General features: G+C 38.1%; 1 protein-coding gene across 8 annotated transcripts in view; it reads right to left on the bottom strand.

Moving 5' to 3' along the window:
- Nucleotides 1-24,002, bottom strand: part of MGAT5 (alpha-1,6-mannosylglycoprotein 6-beta-N-acetylglucosaminyltransferase) — a 118,374-nt gene that overhangs the window by 17,866 nt on the left and 76,506 nt on the right. For all 8 annotated transcript variants that reach the window (XM_058028534.1, XM_058028535.1, XM_058028540.1 and 5 more), the window contains 3 exons: nucleotides 18,706-18,839; nucleotides 14,635-14,768; nucleotides 4,344-4,493 (listed from right to left, as the gene is read on the bottom strand). In XM_058028534.1, the coding sequence (XP_057884517.1) occupies nucleotides 4,344-4,493; nucleotides 14,635-14,768; nucleotides 18,706-18,839 (418 nt within the window). The remainder of the gene's footprint in view (nucleotides 1-4,343; nucleotides 4,494-14,634; nucleotides 14,769-18,705; nucleotides 18,840-24,002) is intronic.

Raw genomic sequence — 24,002 nt, 5'->3', positions numbered from 1 at the left:
TTGAAACCCTTAATAGTTTGGTTTTCATAACAAAGGCTCCTCATGAACCTACTCCACCTTTGTAATAAACTGAACCTCTGGTTTGGAATGTCAGACTTTTGAGCTGGCCACCCAGCATCACACCAACCACTCTTCTTGCTGTAATGTAAGGGGTCCTCTCACAGTGCAGTAGTTAAGTGGAGACATCTCGGACACAAAAAGTGACTCACGATCCCTCTCATGAAAAGCAGTATCTTTTTTTGGGGGTTTTTTTTGGTGGAGTTTACAGCACCACATCAGACTACTATGTTAACATAAGTAAGTAAACAGTCTTCCTAAATTATAGCCAAAAGTATAAAATAAGGATTGGATGCTTTACTTCCCTGACTGTAATTATGACTAGCTGAACAGTTAAGAAAAAATTTCATATTCCAGAGAGCAAATGCTCTCTGTTTATCTTCTCCTCTCCCTTTTCTAGCATTACTGCACTTTATTCAATTTATTCTGTCAGGTTGGTAGGTTTATCACCACTTTAATATGCCTCCTTATTCAACTTATATATTCTCTTCTAAACTCAAGAAAGAGGAGTATAGCAAAGGTTAACTATCTTGTTATATAATTATTCTTCTCATCAATACAAAACACTTTCTGCAAAAGTCAATCCTCTTGTGATTCAAACAACTTGAGAATAAAATCACTAGGTAAACATCTTTTCAGCTGATTTTATGAGGTTTAAATATATATTCCTTCACAAAAGGCAATATGAAAACAAAGTTTGTTTGCCTGTGTCTGTGTAAGGGTGTTGCTCCTGCTTTTATTAATCATACAGAAATGGTAAAATCCACTTAGTAAAAGAATTTGAACTCTCTGAAAAATTCACAGTGACTCAAAGGAAAAAAGTTGCATCTGAAACTTTCTCAAAAGGAGAAATACTTCTCAAGAATTCAACACTGGCTCCTCCAAGGGAGCCTGGTCCAAGTGCTCCAGCTGCCCACTTGGCAGGCAGCCCTGGAGCTGGCAGGAAGGCTGCCAGCTCGCCTACCCCGTTCTCCTCCACCGCGATGAATGGCTCCACATCTCCTCATTAGCAACTGCAGACATGGCTCCTTTTTGTCATGCTCCACACAGCTGAAGCAGCCATGGTGAATCTCAAGCAGCCCCTCCTGCCTGCAGAGCTCCCTCCCTCTGAGATGTGCTGCTTTACAGCGCACACAGAAGGAAACGGCAGCTGCACACTGCCCGGAATAACTCTGTCCTGCCAGCTACTGCAGGGACCAAAGACACTTTGGGAATGCAAAGCTCTGATTAAGAATCACAGGACCGAGCCCTCACCTACTGGTGTTTTGCTGTCTAAGGACAAAGTGAAGCATTGCACCATAAGCTGACACTTCTGACTAGGATGAACCATGTGATTTGTTAAATTATTATTTAGCTCTCCCTTTCTGAAAGCCAGAACATTTGTCAGCTGACCTAACAAAAACCTGCTAACACAGTGCTGAAATCACAACCAAAACAGACAATTCCTGTCCATGGTCTCAACACATCTGAAGGTTTCTGGAAGTTTAAGGACAAAGGTTGCTGTCTCCCCATGATGCTCCAGATGAGCATTGCACCCACAGATGTTCCCAGCCTGGAGTTATGGCCCTGATTATTCACACACCTGCAGCACAGGCACAGTCTGTGACAAAACCCCACAACTTAATTCATTACAAGACTCTGACTTTAGTGAATAAAGTGATTATGATTAAAAAGTGTCCTTGAACATCCCTGCATGCATGTGCACACACACAAGGGGCTCCTGCAGACACAAAGCTCCTGTTCAAGTCACCTTGATTTTTGTGAGAAACCTGCACTTATTTTAGCAATGCAAACCATGATCCAGCTGATGTAAACACAACTGACCCACACAGGCAGCAGATGGCCACTGGTGACAGGTGAGCAGTGTTTTGTACTAAGCTGTGCTCAAGTGTTGCCTCTTAAAGGGATCAAAATCTGGAAATGTGAATATGCAGGCAGCAAGAGCACTTGGAGCAAGTGTGTCTGTTGATCAACACTGACAGGTAACCATATGCTGAGGCAGAACAGCCAGTGTACCTATGAGATACAATGCATCAGCCAGCAAAAAAACAAAACAAAACAAAAACCCACCCACCCCAATCCTCCTCCAACTGAAATGTCCAAAAATGAGATGGGAAATCTCAGTTTCCACTTTCAATCCCAGCATGCTGCTGTTTTACTTTTTCTGTTCAATTAGATACATTGAAACTGTATTAGACAGGAATAATAAGCAAAATGCATGATGCAATAAGCCATATTTAATTTCATTTCGTTGCAAAATTAGAAATACATTGCATTCTCATTTCCATGACAATACTTATGTATTAGGAGCAGCAGATGGACTATTAACAGCTTATCATCAGGGCAAAGTTTTGTTAGGCTGGCTGTATCCTAAAGAAATAATTTCCTTAAAAGGAAAACAGCTTTTGTCATTTGCAAAACCTGTTAACAAAAGTTCAGAAGAGCCATATAAAAATACTGCTTGCAAATGTAATTTTTAAAACCCTGACTTCCTGATACAGGGTTCTGAAACATATCAATGATTTGCTCAGTGCCATCTACTAAGAAATGCAGCAAATTCTCAAAATTATTTTCCCCAATGTTATGAAGGAAAAAAACCAACCATAACCAATGCACAACAACAGAATAAAAATCATTAAAATCGAAAATGCTCTAGGACTCTGACAACAGTACAGCACAGATCCATGCTTTTCACCAGATACTTTTGGTGAAAAATAGCAATTTACTATCTCAGGAGCACTTCATAATCCCAACACAGTCTCTTCTATCTGATGCTGCAATTACTGCTCAAAATGTGAGTGGAAGTAGTCTGCTCCCTCCTGTGTCACAAAATCCATACAACTAAACTGTGCAACACATAGGTATCAGCTTGAATTTGTCCTAAATTAAATGTGTCTTTACACTGCATCTTAGAGCACAGCAAATATAACCAATAACAACTAGATACCTAGTTAATACTGAAAAGCAAGCTTTTTAATGTGATACATGCAAGATGGATGATAAAAAATTAGAGAAAGGCTTGGTTAAACATAACTATTATTATGAACAGGACTTGTATAGGGACTTCAGTAATTCTACAGGAAGTCCATTTGCTTATTTTACTATTTCAGTGAATAGAACACATGTTTTTTTAGGAGGTAGTCACTGCTCATGCTTGGGGGTTATTACAAGGTCAATATTCTTCCCACATTATGATTAACACAGGGATTTCATACTCCACACAGGCAAAAGCTGTGTAATCTCAGATTATCTGTGACGAAAGCAAATGTTGACTTTTTAATATTAATATTATGTGTATCTGCAGGCATCAAGGACATACACACAGTGCTTGCACTTAAAAACTCATAATTTACCAACAGCTGGCACACAGAGATGTCAAATTTTCTCCATCATTTTCCCAAGTACTTCAAAAAGGAGATCTCTGCAGTTGTGTGGGAAGCCTAAGAGGTGCTTACTTTTTCCTTTTCTTTTTTTTTTTAAAGAGATTTTTCTGTGGAAGTGCACCGCAAGAAAATATCAACAGCGGCGCACTTCTGCAGATTTTGCTAATTTTAAACACACAAACCCCTTCTTTCACGAACTTAAACATTCTGTTTAAATGTAATCCACTGAAGTGTTTGAATGCTGCAAGGTGCCACCAAGATTATGGCAAGGGCAGAGAATCCTGACAAAACTGTGGGGACAAAATTTATTTCTGTGTATATCCCGTCCCTCATCTTGAGTTCCCGTGGCTCTGGAGGCGCAGGCAAAGCAGATCACAAGAAGCCACGCTGCTGTGCTCCCTCTCTGTGCCCAGCTGAGGCAGAGGAAGGACATGAATGGCAAATGAAGGGCTGCAGCTCTGCTGTTCTCCCTGGGAGAGCAGGGTCACTCTGGGTTGGAGTCACGGGCAGGGCACAGCAGGCTCTGCAGCTTCTGGGCGTTACCCAACCTTGACCTCAGGCATGGCAAACACAGCACAGCCTCAGCTGATAATCTCCTTGAGCTGAATATCACATTCAAGAAAATGAAAAATGCATTTATCCCTGGTTCTCAAGCTGGTTGTTAAATGGGACTGTAGCTTGTCATCCCAATTTTCTAATATGAGCTGTCAATCCACCAAACAGAGACATGATGAAAAATGTATTCTTGGCACACAGAACACAACTTAAGCTCCTTTACACATGATAATTTTTTTCCAGTGCTTTTAAATTAGGAGCTTATTCATAGGAGGTGAAATGCATGCACTTCAGACACCCTCTGCTTGGAGATATTTTTGCCACCACTTTTTTGCTTGACAAACTTACTTTGGTTTCCCTCAGCAGAAACTGCAAATCCCTGCCGCTGAGTATTCCGTGGTTCTTTACATAGCCAGGAATGTACATGGTGCTTGTGCCATGAACAGTTCCATGGACCTCCATATAGGTGTGGATGACATCCAGGTAAGCCTTCTTATCCTGTAATGGCAAGGAAAAAATATTTTCAGTTGTTACAAATTTGAAGCAGCAATATTTAATCAGAGCTGGTTTTTTATCTCCTGTACCACAAAAGCCAGGGAAAGAAGTTCACTCATTCCTATTTGATTTCTATGTTTGATCTTTCACTACATTATTAGTTAGGTTCTCTACTAAACTGGAAGAAAACTGCAGCATTTTCACTCACAGTCAAGGTATAAAAAAATTAATATCAAGGCACTCTTAATTTGTAATTGGATAAAAACCAGGATGCCACCAGACAGCTGTAATCTCAGCATGCTGAAAAAATACTTGGCCTAAAAATAGTAAAAAACCCATTTTGAAATATCAAATTTTCACTGTTTTGGTCAGAGATGCAAGTTATTTTCTTCTTTGTGAAGAAAAGGCTGAATGTCACCTTAGTAAGATGCAGTTTTGCCAGCTGAATACTGAACACACCCCTTTATCTAAATACCCAGCATCTGAGTTCCATGAGAGACCTACAAATGTTCTGCCTACCTGAAGCTTTAAAGGCATTTTGGAAAAGACCCAGAGAAGAGCAACGGCTTTAATGTTGCATTTAAAAAAAAAATTAAGAAAAAATAGTACACCATCCTAGTTTGCACACAAGAATAACTTTAATTTTCAATGCCATATGTTTTTTAAGTTTTAAAGACTACTGGCATCCCAAGGCAATTAGCTGAAGACTGTATTTACATGCAGTCTGCAACACAGATCAGAAGGCTTTCCCTCAATATTTGCACATAGGCTTAGTAATAGCTCTAAAATCAGGCAACAAGTTGCTCTACTTCTTGGCAGCCAAGTGAGTTTTTACCAATTCTACTTTCACTCACTATTTTTGTCATGTAAATTCTGCGCACGGTTCCTGCACAGCCCTGTGTGAAAGCTGGCCAACAATTTTACTGAAGTTCATTCAAAGGACAAGTAGCCTGGTGAAAATCCTGTCTTTTCCAGCCCTGGAGGAGCAGGTGTCACACCCAGGTGGGTGAGTGCTGCTTCTTCCAGCTTCCTTGCTGAATTCATGGCTGCAGAGTGTGTTTATTGTGTGTAACAATGGTTTCTGCTTTCACCCTGCTTGTGCTGGGCAGGACGGGCTGAGCCACCCCTGAATGCCCCTCTGGCAGCTCTGCCAGACCCTGTCCTGAGCTAAGTGTTACATAAAACAGCCAACAGATAAAGACAAAGATGCTTTCTTCTTCAGTGTGGCCGCTCTTGTTATTAATTAACACAAATTATTCAAAAAACCTAAAAGCTTGTTCTATTTTCTACTGCAAATTTGATTTACTCTGTAAGAGATATTCCTGACATAATTGCTAAAATGCCACAATTAGAAACTGTGAGGAACTTGTACACTTCGTCAAGAGAAAATCCATTTAGAACTTTTTCTTTGGAAATGAGCGTGAGAAATATAAAAGGAGTGGCCCGGTCTTGTTTCCAGAGAATACTTTAATCCTGCCTGCCTGGAATTTAATACATCCAGAACTTTGGAGTGCTCAGGGCTCTGAATGGAAGAGAAGGCAAGGAAGCAGCAGGTGCTACTGACATGATCCACCTGTAGCAACACCAAGGCACTTGCCTCAGATTTTACTGGCTCATGACACAAACCCTGGTGACACAAATCACTCTAACTCAAAAAAACCCCCAAAACTGAGCAAAAAGCAGCTAGAAAGAACAAAGCCAAGAATATCTAAAATTGCACTTCTTTTCAAGACTGCAATGACAATTTTACAAACCTTTTACAGAATATTTAGTCATTGTAAAATGACATTAACCATGCACAGCCTTAAATGGGAATAGTACTTAGGCATATAACTGACTTCTTTTCCAATTCAGAATCTAAAACCACAAATAAAACATTTATTATCCAGATAAATGGATAATTTATCCAACCAAAATCTCACTGTTTTATTTCCTTACTTTGAGTCAAAACCAATTGCTTTCATAATCATCTACAAAGCACCATAAAAGTCCTATTAGCACCTTACCTTATACTTTACCTACAGCTCACTAACATTTGTCTTGCAATTAAGTAGTTCTGAATTTCCACATTCCTTGCAGACAAAGGTTATTTTGGATCTTAAAAGTATATATTCTAGGAAGCCACCTCAGAAAAATGATCAGGACACATAATCAAATTATAGACATTAAAAAGAGTGAATTAGAAAATGAGAGAGTGCAAAAATAGCATTTATAAATAGAAAGGCTACATGTAAATAAAGCAAGAAATGTGACTTGCAAACAAAATACTAACATTCCTTCAACTATTTATCTGCTTCCTGAGTTGCTCGCTTGGGAGCAGATATAATTATTCTTTTATCTTAAACCACTTGAACTTTGCTCTCTCCATGATGGATTCAAAGAGACAAGACCATGAGCAGCTCGGGACTAATGCCAACCTGACATTGTCTGCAGTTTGTGTCAGCCTGCACTGCTCACCCTGCTGTCCACACTGCAAACCCAGACTTACAGGATGGAAGACAATCACATTTTAAAAAAAGGCAAATCATTTCTCCTCAGAATCAAAATGGAAATGTAACAGTGAGTAACAGCTACACAAACCTTTTCTGAAACAATTTTTCAGCAGCTAAAATAAACATGCCATTCAGAAAAGTACTTTTTGTTGATCACTGACTGCAGAACTGCTATTACTGCTCATCAATCATTTCCACCTACTTTTAAAAGCATCTTGATAAGGCCTTTCTCATCAAAGAAATCAAGTGAGAGCTGTTTGATAAGTCTTTCCCCAGGACAATGTTGACAAGAAGACACAGTATGAAGAGGCAAAATATTAAGTTCGGTGGGTGAATAATTTAAATATAAAAGCTAAAAAAATATGTGGTGGAAACACGGTTCATCAAGAACTAAACTCTGCTTTTAGTTTTCTCAGTGTAGTACCTGGTGGTAATTAACAACTCTGCTTCCCCAACAGTTTGCCAGTCCAGGGTAATGACAGAATTTTGCAATTTTGGACCATTTGGGTGCCCTCAGAGAACATCAAAAATTCAGCACTGAATGAAATTAAGCATCACTAGAGGCCAATTGCATTACAGAAGAGCTTGATTCAGAGTCCTGAACTGCTTTATGGCTTGAAAGTTCAGACTGCAAAACATATGTAAAACAGCCCATGTATCTGGCCTCACTTCCTTGCATTGAAAAATTCAGAAGGCAATGGTTTTATAAAGCTTGACAAATGTAATTCAGAAAAGGAAGTACTGGGCTACATCTTTGTGTATATCCTAAATGCATACTGAAGAGAAGTCCCATCATCTGAGTGCTTATCTGTAGAACTGTCAAGTCAAAAGTAAGCCAAAATGCAGTGTACATGCAATGTATGACAATCAAGATTGTGACACAAACATAATCTCTGCTCAGGAACTGTCACCCTCTCAAAGACTTCTCAAGACATGCCTGAATAATGAAAATCCTGTCTACCAGGGAGCTAGAAGAGTGCACAAAGGCTGGGGAATATTAAGAGATTCAAATGCATACAGTGTTTTACAGTGGTAAATCACAAAGAGTAGATTAAGTCTCCTCACAGTCAAAGATGAAACTTTCAAATTTATAAATCTTGATTTGCCCCAAATTCATAAAGGATGTGGAGAAGATTCAGTGATTCATGACTAGTAAATATGAATTCTACACTGACCAAGTAATCTGAAATTTAAATAAAGAGTTAACTATGTAACCACACAAACCCCTCAAAATGACAATGACAATTCTTCCTGCCCAAGGAAATCCTCTCTCACCAAACTGGTAGCATTTTCTAAAGAAGCCAATCAGCTTGTAGGAATTTTTTGAAGTTCTTACAGGAATTAAATCTCTTGGGGAGAGATTGGGAATCACTCTTATGAATGAACAGCCATCATGTGAAAGAGAACAGAGAAGTGACAAATGTACGCTGTAATTATTCACACTAACAAAATTCAAACTAACTTCAAAATGTTGGATTAAAACATCACAAATATTGAACACCTGGGGTTTTAAAGCTTTTGAAAAAGGCCCCCTCAGTAGTCAAAGGGACAGAGAGACTAGAAAAGAGATCATCTGATAAATTCAACTGTCTCCAAAACTACTTTATTTGCAGCACTGGATGCATGAGGAGTTCTCCCAAAGCATGCATGCTCAATAACTTAAGAGACCAGGTTATATTCCTGAAATTAATGCATATTTATAACATTTTCTGAATACATTCACATGTGCTAATTATTGCCATGGACTTGTCTGGCTATGGTTCTGCTCTTTTGATGAGTTTTTTCTCCTTGAGAGTATCTCAAATATGTCATCAAGTCATAATGTACTTCTCTTATCCTTCTTTTCTCAAACACACAATCCTTGTTCTCAAAATTAAGATATCAGGCAGTACATATTAATCACTAACACAAGTAAACAAGGAGGCATTAGCTGGCACAAGACTTATTAATCTCAGACACAGGGAGTTAACACAAGGCCACATTAATCTCTGGCATTTGTACTGAGCACTGTGTGGTACAAAACTAAGCATTAACTGTGAATATGGGGATCATACATTATGTGCTCAAGTTGAAAGTATTTTCCAACATGTTCCCCTACTGCTGCTTAGACTTCTCACAGAATTAAAACCCTTTTGGTAATTTCACCGAAGTGGCAGAAATGTTGAAAACCAGTCCTCACTTCAAGTGTGGAAAAACATCCCTGAGCTAACCAGTGTCAAGAATGAAGACTTTGCATTTTACTAACACATTTTATAGCCCATGAAAAAATCAGTCCTTTGTTCAGTAGCAGTCAGTCCACTCACCAACCAAGTAAATAATAGGAATTTTTTTAGAAAGAAATTCAGAAATAAAGAGAATATTATTGAACTATTTTCTCTCCCTCCTCACACACCCATGCATTTCTGGTCCATTCTCTCACTGGACAGTGTTCTGAGAGGGATAAGAAGGATCCAAGACACAGGACAGTTTCCACTGCTACACACAGAAATCTGCAAAAAATTCTTTAACAATTCTTCAGTTTGAAAAAGACAACTTGTCAGAATATGAGGGAGGTTTACAAACCTATAGCTGGCATAAAGAATGTGGATAGTCCAAACAAAGCTCATAGGGGACAGGTTTAGAAAAATGCCTAAGTTAACTATTTCTCCTGCAACAGGTCAGAGGTTTGAGGGACTCCATGACAGAGAAAGGTGCAGAGGCAAAATAAAGTTTGTATAGGTTCCTGATCAAACAAACACTGAAATCACCTCTCACTGAGATCTCAACAATGTGTAAACCAACAGTTTATCAACAGAGAAACAGATTCAGGAAATACACTGAATTAGCAGAGCTGGAGAGAGAGAGAGAGAGAGAGAGAGAATTTGCAAGGGAAGTATTATATAACTCTGCCATGCTCTTGCTCTTCCTGAATGTCCATTTGTAGCTTCTTTTTTAGGCACCATTTATCTCTGAATAAAACACACATTAGCACATATATAAATTCTGTACAAAGAATGAATAAAACATCTCATTAAAGGTTTAGGATTTCTGGCAGAGCTTGAAGAACCTTATCCACTTCTCTATCCTCTTCTTTTTCATCCATGAAGGTTTGGGGTTTTTTAAACACCGAGGTTTTCCCAAGATTTCACAATTTCATTGTCATGCAATGCACAGCAACATCTAAGCAGTAATTTCCTGTCCTTGGAATGGAAATTTCCAGAACCAACCAGACATCCTTGTTCACTGTAAGTGCTGAAGGAGAAAAGTGAAGGGGTACAGATGAAAATAGAAAGTGGGACCAGGGGAAGAAAAGGTTGTGTGGGTTTTGTGCTAACCAAACAACAGTAGGTGATTGTGTTAATCAGTACTGGAAGACCTCAGTAATTCACTTTGCAGCTGAAAAGTTCTGCAAAGTGAGAAGCTGATCACTGGCAGGTAAATATCCATGAAAAAAAGGGTTTTTTTCTTCATTCATAATAAACTCTAATTTTCATAATAAGTATTAAAGAATAAGCCTTTAAAGGTGCATGCTTATTTACTGCACTCATTTGTTTTGACTGACTTGTTTCTGATCCATCCAGCTTCCAGCAGGAAATGATGAATTTCAGAAATGCTGCTGAGCTGAAGTGTCTGGCTCATTCCAATTTATAGATTTGTGGCATAAGGCAGGACAGTGCTCCTGGTGCCAGGCTCTGGGGTAAGTTTTCACCAATTGATAAGCCCCCAGTGCTGCTGCACATTTGGGGGAACACAAAACACAACGGCCAAAAGAAAGTCTGTGAGAAGGAATTTCTGTCCCTTTACTTATTTTTCTTTTCGTTTAAAAGTTGAAATAAAATATTTATTCAAAGTACAATGCTAAACATGAAGTACAAAAGCCAACCAGAAGGAAGGGACTTTCCTCCTGCTTCGTGCAAGAGGGCATATGATGGGGAAATTACATTTAATCACCTGTTCCCTGGAGCTACAAATGAGCATTAGTGTGAACAGCCTCAGTGATGTGCTTTCCCATTGAGAACAGGCTCAAGGTAGCCATTTCCAATGCAGCTCTTCTAAAGTTGCTATGCAGGCAGTATATATTTAAGGAGAATGCTTTTCAAGTAGCATTAGTAAGAAACTCCCACATTATTTTGCCTCTAAATACACAAATATTTTCAATATTTGCTCCAACAGACAAAATACTAAAGCAGCCATCATATACTTATGTTATGCATTGATGCCTATTTTCTGGCAAATGCAACCTTCTGACTTTTCTCACAGCAACCCACAAAAAAAGAAGAAATAGCAAATACTGCAAAATGAATCTTGACTCTTTCTTTCCTCTAGGATAAAGGGTCAAATTAATGGAAGAGTATAACAGTAAGTTGCAGGAAGAAGAACAAAGCCTTAGAAACAAGAGCTAAGGCAACATGAAAGGCTTAAAACATTCTCTTTTAATTGAAATGTTCTGTAATTAAAGTAAATTTTGATAATGGAGAGCATTATGGGTTTCACACACATTTTATAAATTCCTTTTTCCCCCCACTTTGGCATAGATAGAACTCTCTTTAATCCTTAGTACTGCCAAAAACTCCAAACAAAACCCCAAACCTATTATCCCAACAAACACTTTCCCAAATCTTGGCAAATGTTGCCCTTCATAGCTTACCTCTAAAGATAACCTTTAGAAATGTGGCAAAAAAAATCTTTAGGGCCTGCTGTTTGTTATCCTCAACCCACCTAGGATGGATTTAGTTATTATAGAGGGAAATATTTAGTTATTATAGAGGGAAATATAGCAGATTTATCTTACACCCTCTGCACCATACATCCTTCCTGACCTCAGGAGGTGCACCCAGACTTGGCCACTGTGGGATGGGATGGATGTCACTGGGCTCAGGCACAGGAAAATCCCATATTCGTGGCTGTGTAGAGCCATGGTGGTTTATACAGGCCCAGGGAGAAGAGGTCCTGTGCACACTTCAGTCCCACTTCAGCCTGCTTGGTTTAGAATAAACAATTGATTTGTCACTGCTAGTCCCCAAAAGCACCAAAGTCTGGGGACAGGAACGCTCTCCCCTCCCCACTGTGCTCCTCTAATGAGTGATCAGCCCCAGCCGTGCCCCAGGTACTCTGTGCAGATTACACTCCTCATTAATTGGCCATGTTGAGTAGAAAGCACAGGAGCAGGATAAATAGATTAGCCTGGTTCCATACAAGCCGTGGTGGCAGATGAAAAGAGCACTGAACAGGGAAAATGAAAGAAACGTGAAATAAGCAAATTACACAGACACAAGATTAGTTCAGGCTTTCTCTTGATCACAAGAATTGGATTTTATCACTCCAGATAAGAAATCCTACACTGTAACTGATTCAAAGTCTATCTGCAGTGATTTGCACTTTATGTATGAGTGCATATGGGCATGACTGCAGTTACCATGTGCAAGTTACAGTTTTAATCTGCTCGATGTTACCAGTACACATTTTAACATGGCCAGATACCAAATCAAACACCTTGGAAAAAACAAGATAGGAAATACTGATAAAATACAGCAGTGACTTGAAAAGCAGCACTTTGAAAAGTGATACAAAGCTCTTGGCTGAGAGTTCCCAATGGTGAAAAGGGGACCTGTCTAAATATGAGACAGGATTTCCTTTTGGATTTGATGCTGGTATGGCCCATGTGCCCTTTGCAAATGTTCACTTTTCAAGAGGAATGTGAATAATCTTGAGAAGGGTCAGAGAAAACAGACATGTGAAAACTCTTAAGGATTAGAATCACAAAGCTCTCAGGGGCTCAGCATATACAGGCTTTTCAGGAGACGTCTGTGGGTTACTCTGACCTCAACCTATATTCCTGCAGGGCAAAAGAACAGAAGCATCATCAGGCCAGATGAAGAAGTTTATAATTGCTACTAAGACTGGAAGGAACCATATGGAAATCTGTACCAGAAATAGTGCAAAATCTTAAGGGAGAAAGCAATTGTTGGAGAACTTCACCAGAGGAAACTGTGGCCTTTCCCTTATGTGCTATTTAAAAATCAAGACTGGATATTCTTTCCCAAAAAGCCATGTTTTATCTTAATCAGTCCATGAATATCCTGTGTGTCATACAGAATCTGAGACTGATCACAAATCTCCCCTCTGGGCATATAAACTATCCATACATATTTCTGAATCCATACAAACTGAATAAACTGAGAAAGATAAATATGTCAGTGAGAAACACCCTGGTGACTAAAGAGCTGTTTTCTTCCTTAAATCCAACTAGTATTCAACAGGTCCTCCTGCTGATGTGCACTGCAAATCAGGTCAGGTTTAGATGATTATTGTATGCTGCTGTTCTTGAGAGACTGATAATGAGATCAGTCACAAGTAAAAGTGTAAGTAGAGTCACATATAAAAGGACAAGAGCCTAAGCTTGAAAAGACTTGAAGAAAGGATTCCAGCTCTGCTCCAGCACTCTGCAGAGAGGAGACACTGCACACAAGGGCACACTAAGTCCTTCTATACCACGATCCAAACAGAATAAATGAACATTTTCATGTATTTACTACATATTTTCTCAGCACAGTAGCCAAGAAGCACCCAGCTCTACCTGTTCTGCTACCACTGCAAACATTCCACGGTTTTTACAAAGTTTTGGTTTTGTTTTGTGTCACAGGTGCAAGTAAATGGTCCATCTATCATCTTTAGAGAATTTATTCTGTATAATCTGAGTCATCAGAATGAATGTTGCTTCTGTGGTTCGAAAAACTGTGCAAGCCCAACATTCTCATGCCAATAAAGAGAAAAGGAATGACAATGTGAGACCCAGGTGGTCTCCCACTGTCACACTGTTTGGCCCTATGTATGGCACTGATAATTTCATTTTACAGTTGACAAGAGGCTTAAAAATAAGGTCTTTTTAGGCAGGAGGGAAGGCACATGGAAGATATGGGCATGCAGAGTATTTGGGCACACAGAGCTGGAGGTAACTTGGAAGAAATCCAGTTACTAGTAAGTAATCTCTTTGAAAACTGCATGGGACACACTCCCAGGTGTGTCAGCCTGGAAGAAGGAGCCACAGAAAAGGATAATGGGTGAAAAAAAAAGGGAGCACAATGACTTAAAAACACAATATACTTTAATTTAGTGAAAACATCACCAAATCTTGGCGTTGTTATTCTGCTGCTCTCATCTGCAGATGAGAGAAAATACAATAATGGCAATACTAAAGAAAAAAAACTCTGATATAATTACAGGGAGATAAAATAAGACTGCACAATTTTAGAGCCTTTCATAAAACAGGCTTTCCATCTCAAAATGCAGCATATTTTTTGTTGAAGATATAAGAATAGAAGTAATTGAAAGACAGGTTTGCTTATGATTAATGAAAGTTCACACCTTAAATTTTCCATTATGTTTACCAGCCTTCTGCATTTTCTAAAATTATTGTGACATTAAGACTATATTTTTTATTCTACCAGAAAGGTGTACAGAAATAGCAAAGGATCCACATCAATCTAGACAGAAGTTTCTCTAACAGAAAGACTTCAAAATGTTCAATTTAATTATTCATATAGATTTGTTTCCAGAAAAAAAAAAAAAAACTTAATGGGTTTAGACAGATGGGACACTTTCAAATTTCAAATTATGCTTTATTTTATTGATCAACATAAATTTACTCAAGCATATGAGTATAAAAAACTCACCTTCCAGAAATTATCTACTTTGCCATAAACGAGAGATTGATTCTGCCTTTTGATGTCATTAATGTGCTTAATGTCACTGGAATTCAGGTGCTGCTCTACCACAAATCCAAGGAAGCTGTTATCTGGAGTGTGAGCTGTAAGAAACAGAGCAGATTCAGCACCTTTGAAAATACTGGTTAATGCTACATTAGAGTGAATGTTGTCAGAAAAGAAGCTATAAGGAACATGATCACCTCCTTCTTATTAGTACTGAAAGACATTTGCTTGTTTTATTAACCAAAATAGTTTTTATTAATTTTACATCCTGCTCCATATGCCTACTGGAGTAAGCAGCTATTTTCTGTCTTGTTTCTGATAATAAAAACTCTGCAGCTGGACTGAGTCCAATGGTAATGATCTTTTTTGTCTGTGTGCTAAGCTTTATTTCATTATTAGAGATAAAAGAAACAGAGGAAATTCAGCTTGACAAATCTTAGAGATACAATACCAACAGTTTGAAAACCCCCTGGATTTATGCTTGTTAGCAAAGATGCAAGCAAAAATGGATGTTGCTCAATGGCATAAATAAAGTTTTAGCCAATTTCTTGGGTTCACCTCCTACACTGGAATTGCCAACACCAACTCTCTGTGTATTACGCACCCATGCCAATTACTGGCCTACCAAGTCACACTATGCAAATCGGAATACAAATTGCATTGCTTAATTCACCCAGACATAGTGATCATAAAATATTTAAATGTGGCAAGTGAAGTCAGCAATACTGCTTTCAATCCAATCCAGGCAAAAAAAAAAAAAAAAAAAAGACTGTGTGCAAAGGCTATGCAATTTATTCATAGTTTTTAATATTATTTTTAGCCCCTATTGGTCTTTTTTTCCAGCAGTGTTGGTCACTGTTCCACACCCTATAAAGACACAGATATTTAGGCTCATTAAAAGTAAGGAGTTTTGGTGTTTTGGATTGGTTTTTTTTGTAGACTGGGTGTTTATTTCCAGTGATGGACTCCAACACTCAATGCTTCAGGTGGAAATCCATCCCTACTATATAAAAGCCATTCCAACATATAGGGGTTTTTTGCCTCTAAAAAGTGCCACAGCCTCACAAGTGCACATAGAAAAAGGCTGCAATAAACAGCAGGATCTCCTCTCTAGGTCTCCTGTTAAATTCTGGCACACAAGCTGACAATTAATCACATTTTGAAAAGTTTAAGAACCCGAAACAAGACAAAAAACTCCTAAATCCAAAGACAACACCCCAGGCATTTTTGATATGTGCAATGCTAAACCTCTACTAGAGTTATTAAAAAAAATTCTATTGCAATTATGAGGTTTTGCATTTTTGTTCCTGAAAATCGGCCAAGTGGATAATGCAGGAGAACAGAGAAACCATACACAGTGCACACGTCCCTCTGCCATTACATTTAGTCTTTCAAATGACAATTACTCTTTTTCACAAAAAAATGCCTCAGCAACAGCCAGGCACCCACTTAGACCCAAGGACTTTTTAGAATTTTATATAGCAAACAGCACATTTCAAATATGTCTGAAAAGGGGCATTTTTCCATCCTTTCATATTTTTGGATGAGAGACTGCATTCAAAGGAGAGGCAAGGCAGTATACACTCAAAAGAAAAATAAACCTTTGTTAAAGTTAGCACTTAGAACTGGTGGAATTCAGTGCCTCAAACATCATGGACAGGAAACAGCACTCAGAAGGATTTTTAAGCAAGATCACGCACTTTCAGAAGTACCAGGGCTGTTATTTTGCATGAAGGTATTTGAATTAAAAACATGGCAAACATAAAAAGGGGGAAAAGCTCTCATGCTTCTGGGAAACTCAGAGAACAGTCAGGCACTTGGTAATATGCCACAGGTTTGAATATGGCTTGCTTGTTGCTCAGGATAATTTTCTGCCCTTATAATCAGAGTTCTCAAAACATAATAGAGTCTGGGGATCTTGGGAAGCTGTCCAGGGCTCCAATCTGCCATAAAATCTTTACTGATGCATAACATGCACTTTTAATCCCAACCCCATAAAGATGGTGCTATCTCTGCAGCAGAGAACAAAACAACAAATATAAACTTTAAATATCACAAAACATATTGACTATTCTGCACCTAGTAAAAAGAAAAAAAAAACATAAGAAAAATAAATGCTAGAATAATCCACAGCACTGAAATCACTCATGCTTCAGAATTAGTTTGCCTGCAATCTATTTACCCCTTTTTTCCTGCAGACGAAAACCCGCAGTCATTTCCAGCAGGAAAAATTGGAAATGTTATTTATTAAAATTCCAATACAGTCATACTCTTTGGAAAATTCATTATGAAGCAATTTTCTTTGCACAAGAGACTGTACCAGTGGAAGTCTGTACTGCCATAACAGAGGTCTCTAGAGAGAAGATTTATTTTCTTCTGCATTTCATGGAGAGGGACTGAGCAGTGCACACACAGCTGTAGCACCAGTGCTCTTCCAGCTATTTTCACTGAGTGCATCATCCCCCTTGGTGCTATCTTGAACTGGCCTCACATCTGAATTTCCCAGCTTTAAACAAAGCACAATTGAGTCCCTTTTCCATTTAGGACATAAACTGATAAATATTAGCAAATGTGGATACAAAACAAGCTCTGCTTACTAATACCCAGGCACAAACTCTGCAACCACTTTCAAGTCACATTTCACCACCACATGTTTTGTTACTTGCTTCCCAACAACTGTGAATGCAGCCTTTTATCTCTTGAACAACCTTCACTTATATTTCTCTGGAAAAACTTGCGCAGCAAATGTTGACAGACAAAATATGCCTCTCTCAAGAATTTCACAGGGCAACTGAAATCAAAAGCGTGTCAAGCCGACAGCAGCATGTATAATTCTGCTGTGAAAAGCAGGAAAGTTTCAAAGATTGATGATGAAAGCTGATGAGAGAGAACAGAGCCCTCCCTGGTCTTAATGTCAGACAGGGAGCAGCACCAAACTCTGGGGGTGGGCTGGTCACCATGAAATGTTTCCTTACAGGCTTCCTTACATTCCACCATGAAATGTTTCCTTACAGGCTTCCTTACATTTCACCATGAAATGTTTCCTTACAGGTTTTCCTTACATTCCACCATGAAATGTTTCCTTACAGGTTTGGGCTGAGCAGCCCCTGCACACAGCAGAGGGCTCTGCCCTGAGCCTCCCTTGCCCTGCACCTTTCAGAGACAACACACCTGAATTACTGCTACAGAAGAGACAGATCCCTTGATTCTGGAACCTACTGCTATAAAGCCAAAGATTAGGTATAGATCAGGTCACAAATAATTTAATCTGACCCAATTTATAGAGAATTTCCACTCTTTTTTGTGTCTGTTTTGTTTCTTTTTTAGGTTTGGCTGGGGTCACTTCAAAAGATATTTGTTGAGGCTTCAAAATCTACAGCAGTGCTGAAATCTACTACTTATTTTACAGTAGCTTAATATACTGCTGGCAAATAAATGTTAATCAGTTTAGCTGAGGATAAATACTGACAATATGAAAACCAGCTAGGTGAAATTTTTTACAAAACCATAAAAAAGCACAGACAAATTTTTTTTGCTGAGTGGTCATTTAAAAATTCTGAACACAAAGAAACAGTGAAGGGCTGGTGCTGCTGAGCTGTTGAAGACCAAAATCAGAAATACAATACTCTACCTAACAGAAGTCCAAACTTCAACATGGTGAAATGCAGGAGTTTATAAAAATGTAACCTAGCAAGTTCCTCAAAGATCTATTGCTTCATAGTAATATTAGAGAAAGCAGAAGCAACAAACTCCCTGATACTTGAAGGAAAAGCCAAGCAGCCCTTTCCACAGGTACCTAGGGCATAAAGACATCTACCTATGTTTATATTAGCTCAATATTTTTGTTTTTTCACTGCTGGATGAAAGTACAACAGAGCCTTTGCACAGTATACAGACACCGCCACAAATCTTCCCATTTAGCAGTTGCATTTTATTAAACTGTGAATTTGTCTTTCATAAGGAAAAAGAAAATCTTCTCAATGACAGCATTCCTTTTTAAATCTCTAAATTATTCATAAGAACAGAGGTACTTACGGAACATTGTATAAAACTGCTGTGGATTGAGGTTCCACTTTCCCCACGGTGTCTTGTGGCCTTTAGACTGGGCATAATGGGCATGGTTAAACTCTGGCTCAGTCCCAAAGGAATCCAGAACTCTGAGCATACACCTGAAAAAGAAAAATAAATTACTGCAGGTACACCTACATATATATATATATAAAAAGAATGTGCATATTTATGCATAGTTATGATAATTAAAATGTGTTTTGTCTTTGTTTGCAGCTGTGGAGAACATATAAACAGAAGGTACACTTTAATTTCAAAAAATTCTGCTCATATTACATTCACAAAGATGTTCTGAACAGCAAACTCAAGGATATATCAGATATTCAAATAACAGCCCTGGAGCTTATTTTGTCCTTACAGAATGAAAGTATGCTTTAAAATCCAAGCAGAGCTTATGGGAATGCCACAGTGGCCACCTGCATTTCCTAGGGCTCTGGAGTAGAATTTAGGCAGAAGAAGAGAGGATTTCCATGTGTTTTCTAAAGTTCTCAACCATTACTGCAAACCAAATGCAGCAACCAGGGGCCACATGCCAAGAGGATCAGAGCAGAAGAGGACATTGTCTTCAGAGAATTGTATTTGGTCTCCAGGTTCTGACTTTCAGACCTACTGTAAAAGCACTGAAGATGGTTTAATATGCTAAAAGCTCTTGCAGACAGCTTATGTATTTGTTTATGAAATATTTTGTCACAGACTTTTGAAGAAACAGCATAAAACTCAATTACCTGCATCAACCAACACACAACAGAGAGAAATCCTGGCACTGGAATACAAAGAGCCTAGGATGAGAGAATCATGCTCACCCTTTATTTAAAATCCTATTATTTTCTTGAAAAAGAAAGGGCCAGAAAAAAGGTCAGTATGAAGAAGACAGTACATGCTATAGTATAGAGATTCTAGAAGTTATATTTCCTTTGATATGACTTGGACATACTGACCACTGGCACTGAAGTGCATTATAGGGCTCCAGAGTCTACTGTTCTTCAGCCCTCTGCAAACAAAATTGCAGAAAAGACTTATTCAGGAATTAAATATCACGTGCAATTGTGTTATAAACACAAACTCTGCACATTGTAGCACTGGGCTCATATGTGCTAAGGAAGGGACAACTTCACGGGTGGCAGAGAAGGGAGGTAGCTGCAAAATGACAATTAAAAATGGTTATTTTTCACAGTTTTCAACATTTCCCATGCTCCAAGCACATATGTATATTCTGTTCAGTAAAACACCTGATTTTGGCTTTTAAATGTGAAAGAATTTAGCCCTCAAAAGGTGAAAGAACTTATCTCCAACTTTTTGTCAGCTGTAAACCAAAATATTTTAGTCTCCAAAATAAATTTACATATTACTTATATGTTGCTCCTTTCTCTAAAAGTATTCAATAATGTGGGAAGTAAAAAAAAAACCAGCAATTTTTAAACTCTTCTATGAAATGCTACCTGTGTGTTTCAAAATACAAATTGAGAAAAATGATGTGTTTTTTTTAACCTTCACAGAGATATTTCAAACAAAAAGAAAGTCAAAATATACAACATATTATGATTCACCAAACAACAAAGCTGACAGATCAGTTTCTGTGCAGTGTTTTCTGTCAACTGTTCTCAATGAAAATATTTTACAACAGTGGCAATTATCTCTGCATCACACAAAATACTCCAGCAGGACCAAAACAAGTTCTGCACTGATGAATCATTCAGTAATAAAAGCCCTCTCATTTCTTGGCAGGTCTTTAAACAAAATTCCTTTCAAACATACAGCTTTTGGCCAGGTACTTGAGTACAGGAGAATGAAAAATAGGAGAAAAATACAGAAAAACTGCAACATTACTGGAGGTTGTCAAGAGATATATGTAAGGAGCATTACTCTGCTTTGCTGGTTCTCTTTTTCCTGAACTCAGATGTAAGATAAGAGGCACTAATGGCTCACAGGGATATGAGGAACCATGTCCAGTACATGCAGGTTTCTGAATCAGGACAGGCAATGTGAAGCAACAGAAATCCAAACCAGAAAGCAGGAAAACAAAACAAAACAAAACAAAAAAAACCAACAACAACAAAAAAATTTCTATGATTTGGTATAAACTAAGTCAGAAAAAAAGATGATAGGAAAAAGTGCAAGTCTGTGCAGGAATGGTATGAGAGATCAAAGCTTCAAGTGGTGAAACTAATCCTTGAAATGCAGCAGAAAAGAGCTGGTAAACATTTAAAATTTAGAAATGAATGTAATTAATAGCAGTTATGCTGAACTGATATTTTAATATATGCAGGAATGCCTTGATTGTCTGCCCTACTACCATATTCTCCATTTGTTTCACCTAATAATTTAGATGCCTTTCATTTTTTTATTATTTTTGCTTACAATGCATTAGCATTTCTAAAGTGAAATAATTAGTTTTAAAAATGACAAAACAGTATTTTTTTTATAACTCAGGGATATATTTTAAATTAAAATGCTAATTTGGTATACCTTTAATTTCAGTTTTGCCACTCTTCCTTCCTAAAATGTCACCTAGCTTTAGCAATAAAACTGCAGAGAATTGCAGTGTGCCCTGAAATTGGTGTCAGAATAACTCTATTCTCTGCCTAATTAAAAAGAGGACTGGTAGGTAGTAAATTGCTTTAGAAACATCCATATTAGTCTTTTCTGTCTAGCACATTAGAAGTGACAATTTTAGGGCTTTAAAAAAAAAATCAGACAAAAGTAACCCAGGATTATTTAAAGGGAGCTTTTCTTTCCCCTCGAGTATTGGGCAGAAGCACAATCTTAACAGAGCTGACCTAGTGGACATATTTATACACAGTTTTTTGGTATCCTTCTCCTACTTCATCAGGCCACTCAGTATTTGCATTTAAAATCTTAGGAGAGAAAATAACCCTCCTAAAAAAGATGTGTTCTAGAGAACACGCAGAAAGCAGGAATGTTGCTCATTTCTCAGGATAGCTGTCACGTTAATTTATTTCAAGAAAAAAAAAAAGCCAGCTGGATTGTTGGCATATGGGAATGAGTCATTGCTAGAGAGACTGTGGAAAAATGAAAAAATAGCAGATTTTTATGTGCTGCATGGAGGATGAGGGTGTTAAGAAAGACTGCACTTCTCAAACTATATTAAACTAATTATTTGAGTGTTGATTCACTGCACACAAACTGCATTCAAACATCCACACCTCAGAACTGAAAAATCCAGCAGGCATTGCTCTGCTTGGAAATAAGGTGCACTCTAAAATGAGATGTGTTCTGCTGTGTTCCTGCTATTTGCAGCACCAATTATCCCACAGATAAAGCACACACCACCAAGAGTCACCGGTGCTCTCAGCTGTGCAGAAGAGTCTTTCAGAAATACTCACTCCCAAAGCAGCAGGGTCATTCTCTCGAGCTTGCAGTTCCAGAAACCTGATTTGCAACTACCAAAAATTTCCTCAGGGCTCAAGTTCACCCAGAAAGATTACATAAAGCACTCTTACCAAGCAACTGTTCTGAAGGCAGAGGCTTATTCTGCCACTCTATTCTCATCAGAAGTGAATAAAAACATTTTAATTCATTTTTATCTGAGTCTGGTCTGTATAAACCACACTGAGCTGACCTGCACACATCCACTGAAAAACACTTTCTTTTGAGACAAACAATTATTCCTACTGACATAAATACAACTGAGAAAAAAAAAGCAGAGTTTGTAAAGAGCAAGGGCTAAAAATCAGCTTTATTTGTGATAATGTTTATTTTATTGGAATGAAATAGAAATGGATGCCTATGCTGTTATAAAGCACTTTGAGGTTTTAACCTCAAAACATTTTAGGGACAAAATTTGTAAGATAACTCATGATACTGGGAGAAAAAACAATGACTGGAAGAGGATCCTAAAATAGGAGACAGCATGCATGCAGCTACAAATTAATTCCTCTGCTTTAATCAATTCTGTAGTCTCTGCTAGACTCTGGATCCTCTTTGGTACACTGAACTATGAATCTCACATAATTAGAGAGATTCACAATAAATGTAACAAGTTTCAAGAAAGGTATACAAAAGATGAATTCTATGCAATGACACAAACCCCTAAATCTATGTACTTTAAAAAAGCAAATTGAAGGAAAAGCAGTAAAGAAGACATCCTAGGGGCTGGCAGAGAAGAGAAAGAAGTAATTTATTCTCCAGAACCCTATTAGAATAAGCAGTAATGGGCAGTTAGCAAAACACCAGGCCAAGAAAAACACATTAAAGAAAAGCTTAACTATATAAAGCAAGATGTTGGGGCATCTTGTTCAGTCTTCAGTAAAAGATGAGGCAAAAATCTCTCATCAAAGACAAATGCATCCTTATCTATTTTTCAATCAGACTATGGACTAGATGAGACTCCCTTCGAGTCCATGAAAGGCAGTGCTGTAGAAGACATTAAGATATATTTTTCTCCCCCCAAAGCCTCAAAAAATTCTACAATACATAAGGAGTTGAGTGTAATTCTGCTCTCCTAAACAAGAAAACACCAGCCATTACCACAAAATAATAATCAGTATAAAACAGATTGATAATTCAAGATGCAATTATTCTATGAGGAAAGAAAAATTGAATAGCTAATCTATAATCTCAACATGTATTACCATAGCTTTGTTACAGGATATACCAGACAGGTAATTGCAGGCAGACAGGAAGAAACATTTAAAATTTATAGGAAGGGTTTCATATCCTGACCACAGCGCTGCATGTGATCTCCTAGTGACAATTACATCTGGCAGACAGACAAGAAACTGTTGCTGGGTGGAAAATGGGATTATCTTTATTAGCAGGCTCCTAAAAACCAGAATATCCATTTACTCCCCTGCTTCAAAAAAGAGATTAAGAGTAATCTAATCTGCAATGTTGATCACAGTACTCTCATTTATAATTACACTGGAAAGATCCAATGCTCCAGAAAATCCTGAGGCTGAAAGAAAACAATTTCTCTGCCATGAACACCTTCCTCCAAGTAGGATATACTGGACTTTGAGGATCAAAAAAGACAGCTAATTCTAGTAGGTACAGAAAATTCAACATCATTAATTGAGGTTTGGGTTTCTTTCATGCTGATGTGTATTTGCACAATGCATGGGAGCCTTAAGGACTTAAAGCCACTGACAAAAAGAAAAGAGGTTCTAAAACTGCAGATGTGAAAAAAGGTGCACAAAGTCATTTCTTGTGATCCTCATCTTCCATTGCAAATGGAAAGATGCTTACAGACCACAAAAGCAACAGTAACTGCAGTTTATTCTTCAGACCTGGCCCTGAACTCTCTG

The sequence above is a fragment of the Melospiza georgiana genome, chromosome 7, assembly GCF_028018845.1.
Source record: "Melospiza georgiana isolate bMelGeo1 chromosome 7, bMelGeo1.pri, whole genome shotgun sequence".
Lineage (NCBI taxonomy): Eukaryota > Metazoa > Chordata > Aves > Passeriformes > Passerellidae > Melospiza > Melospiza georgiana.
The sequence above is the reverse complement of the archived record's forward strand: the minus strand, read 5'-3'. Positions and strand labels throughout refer to the sequence as shown.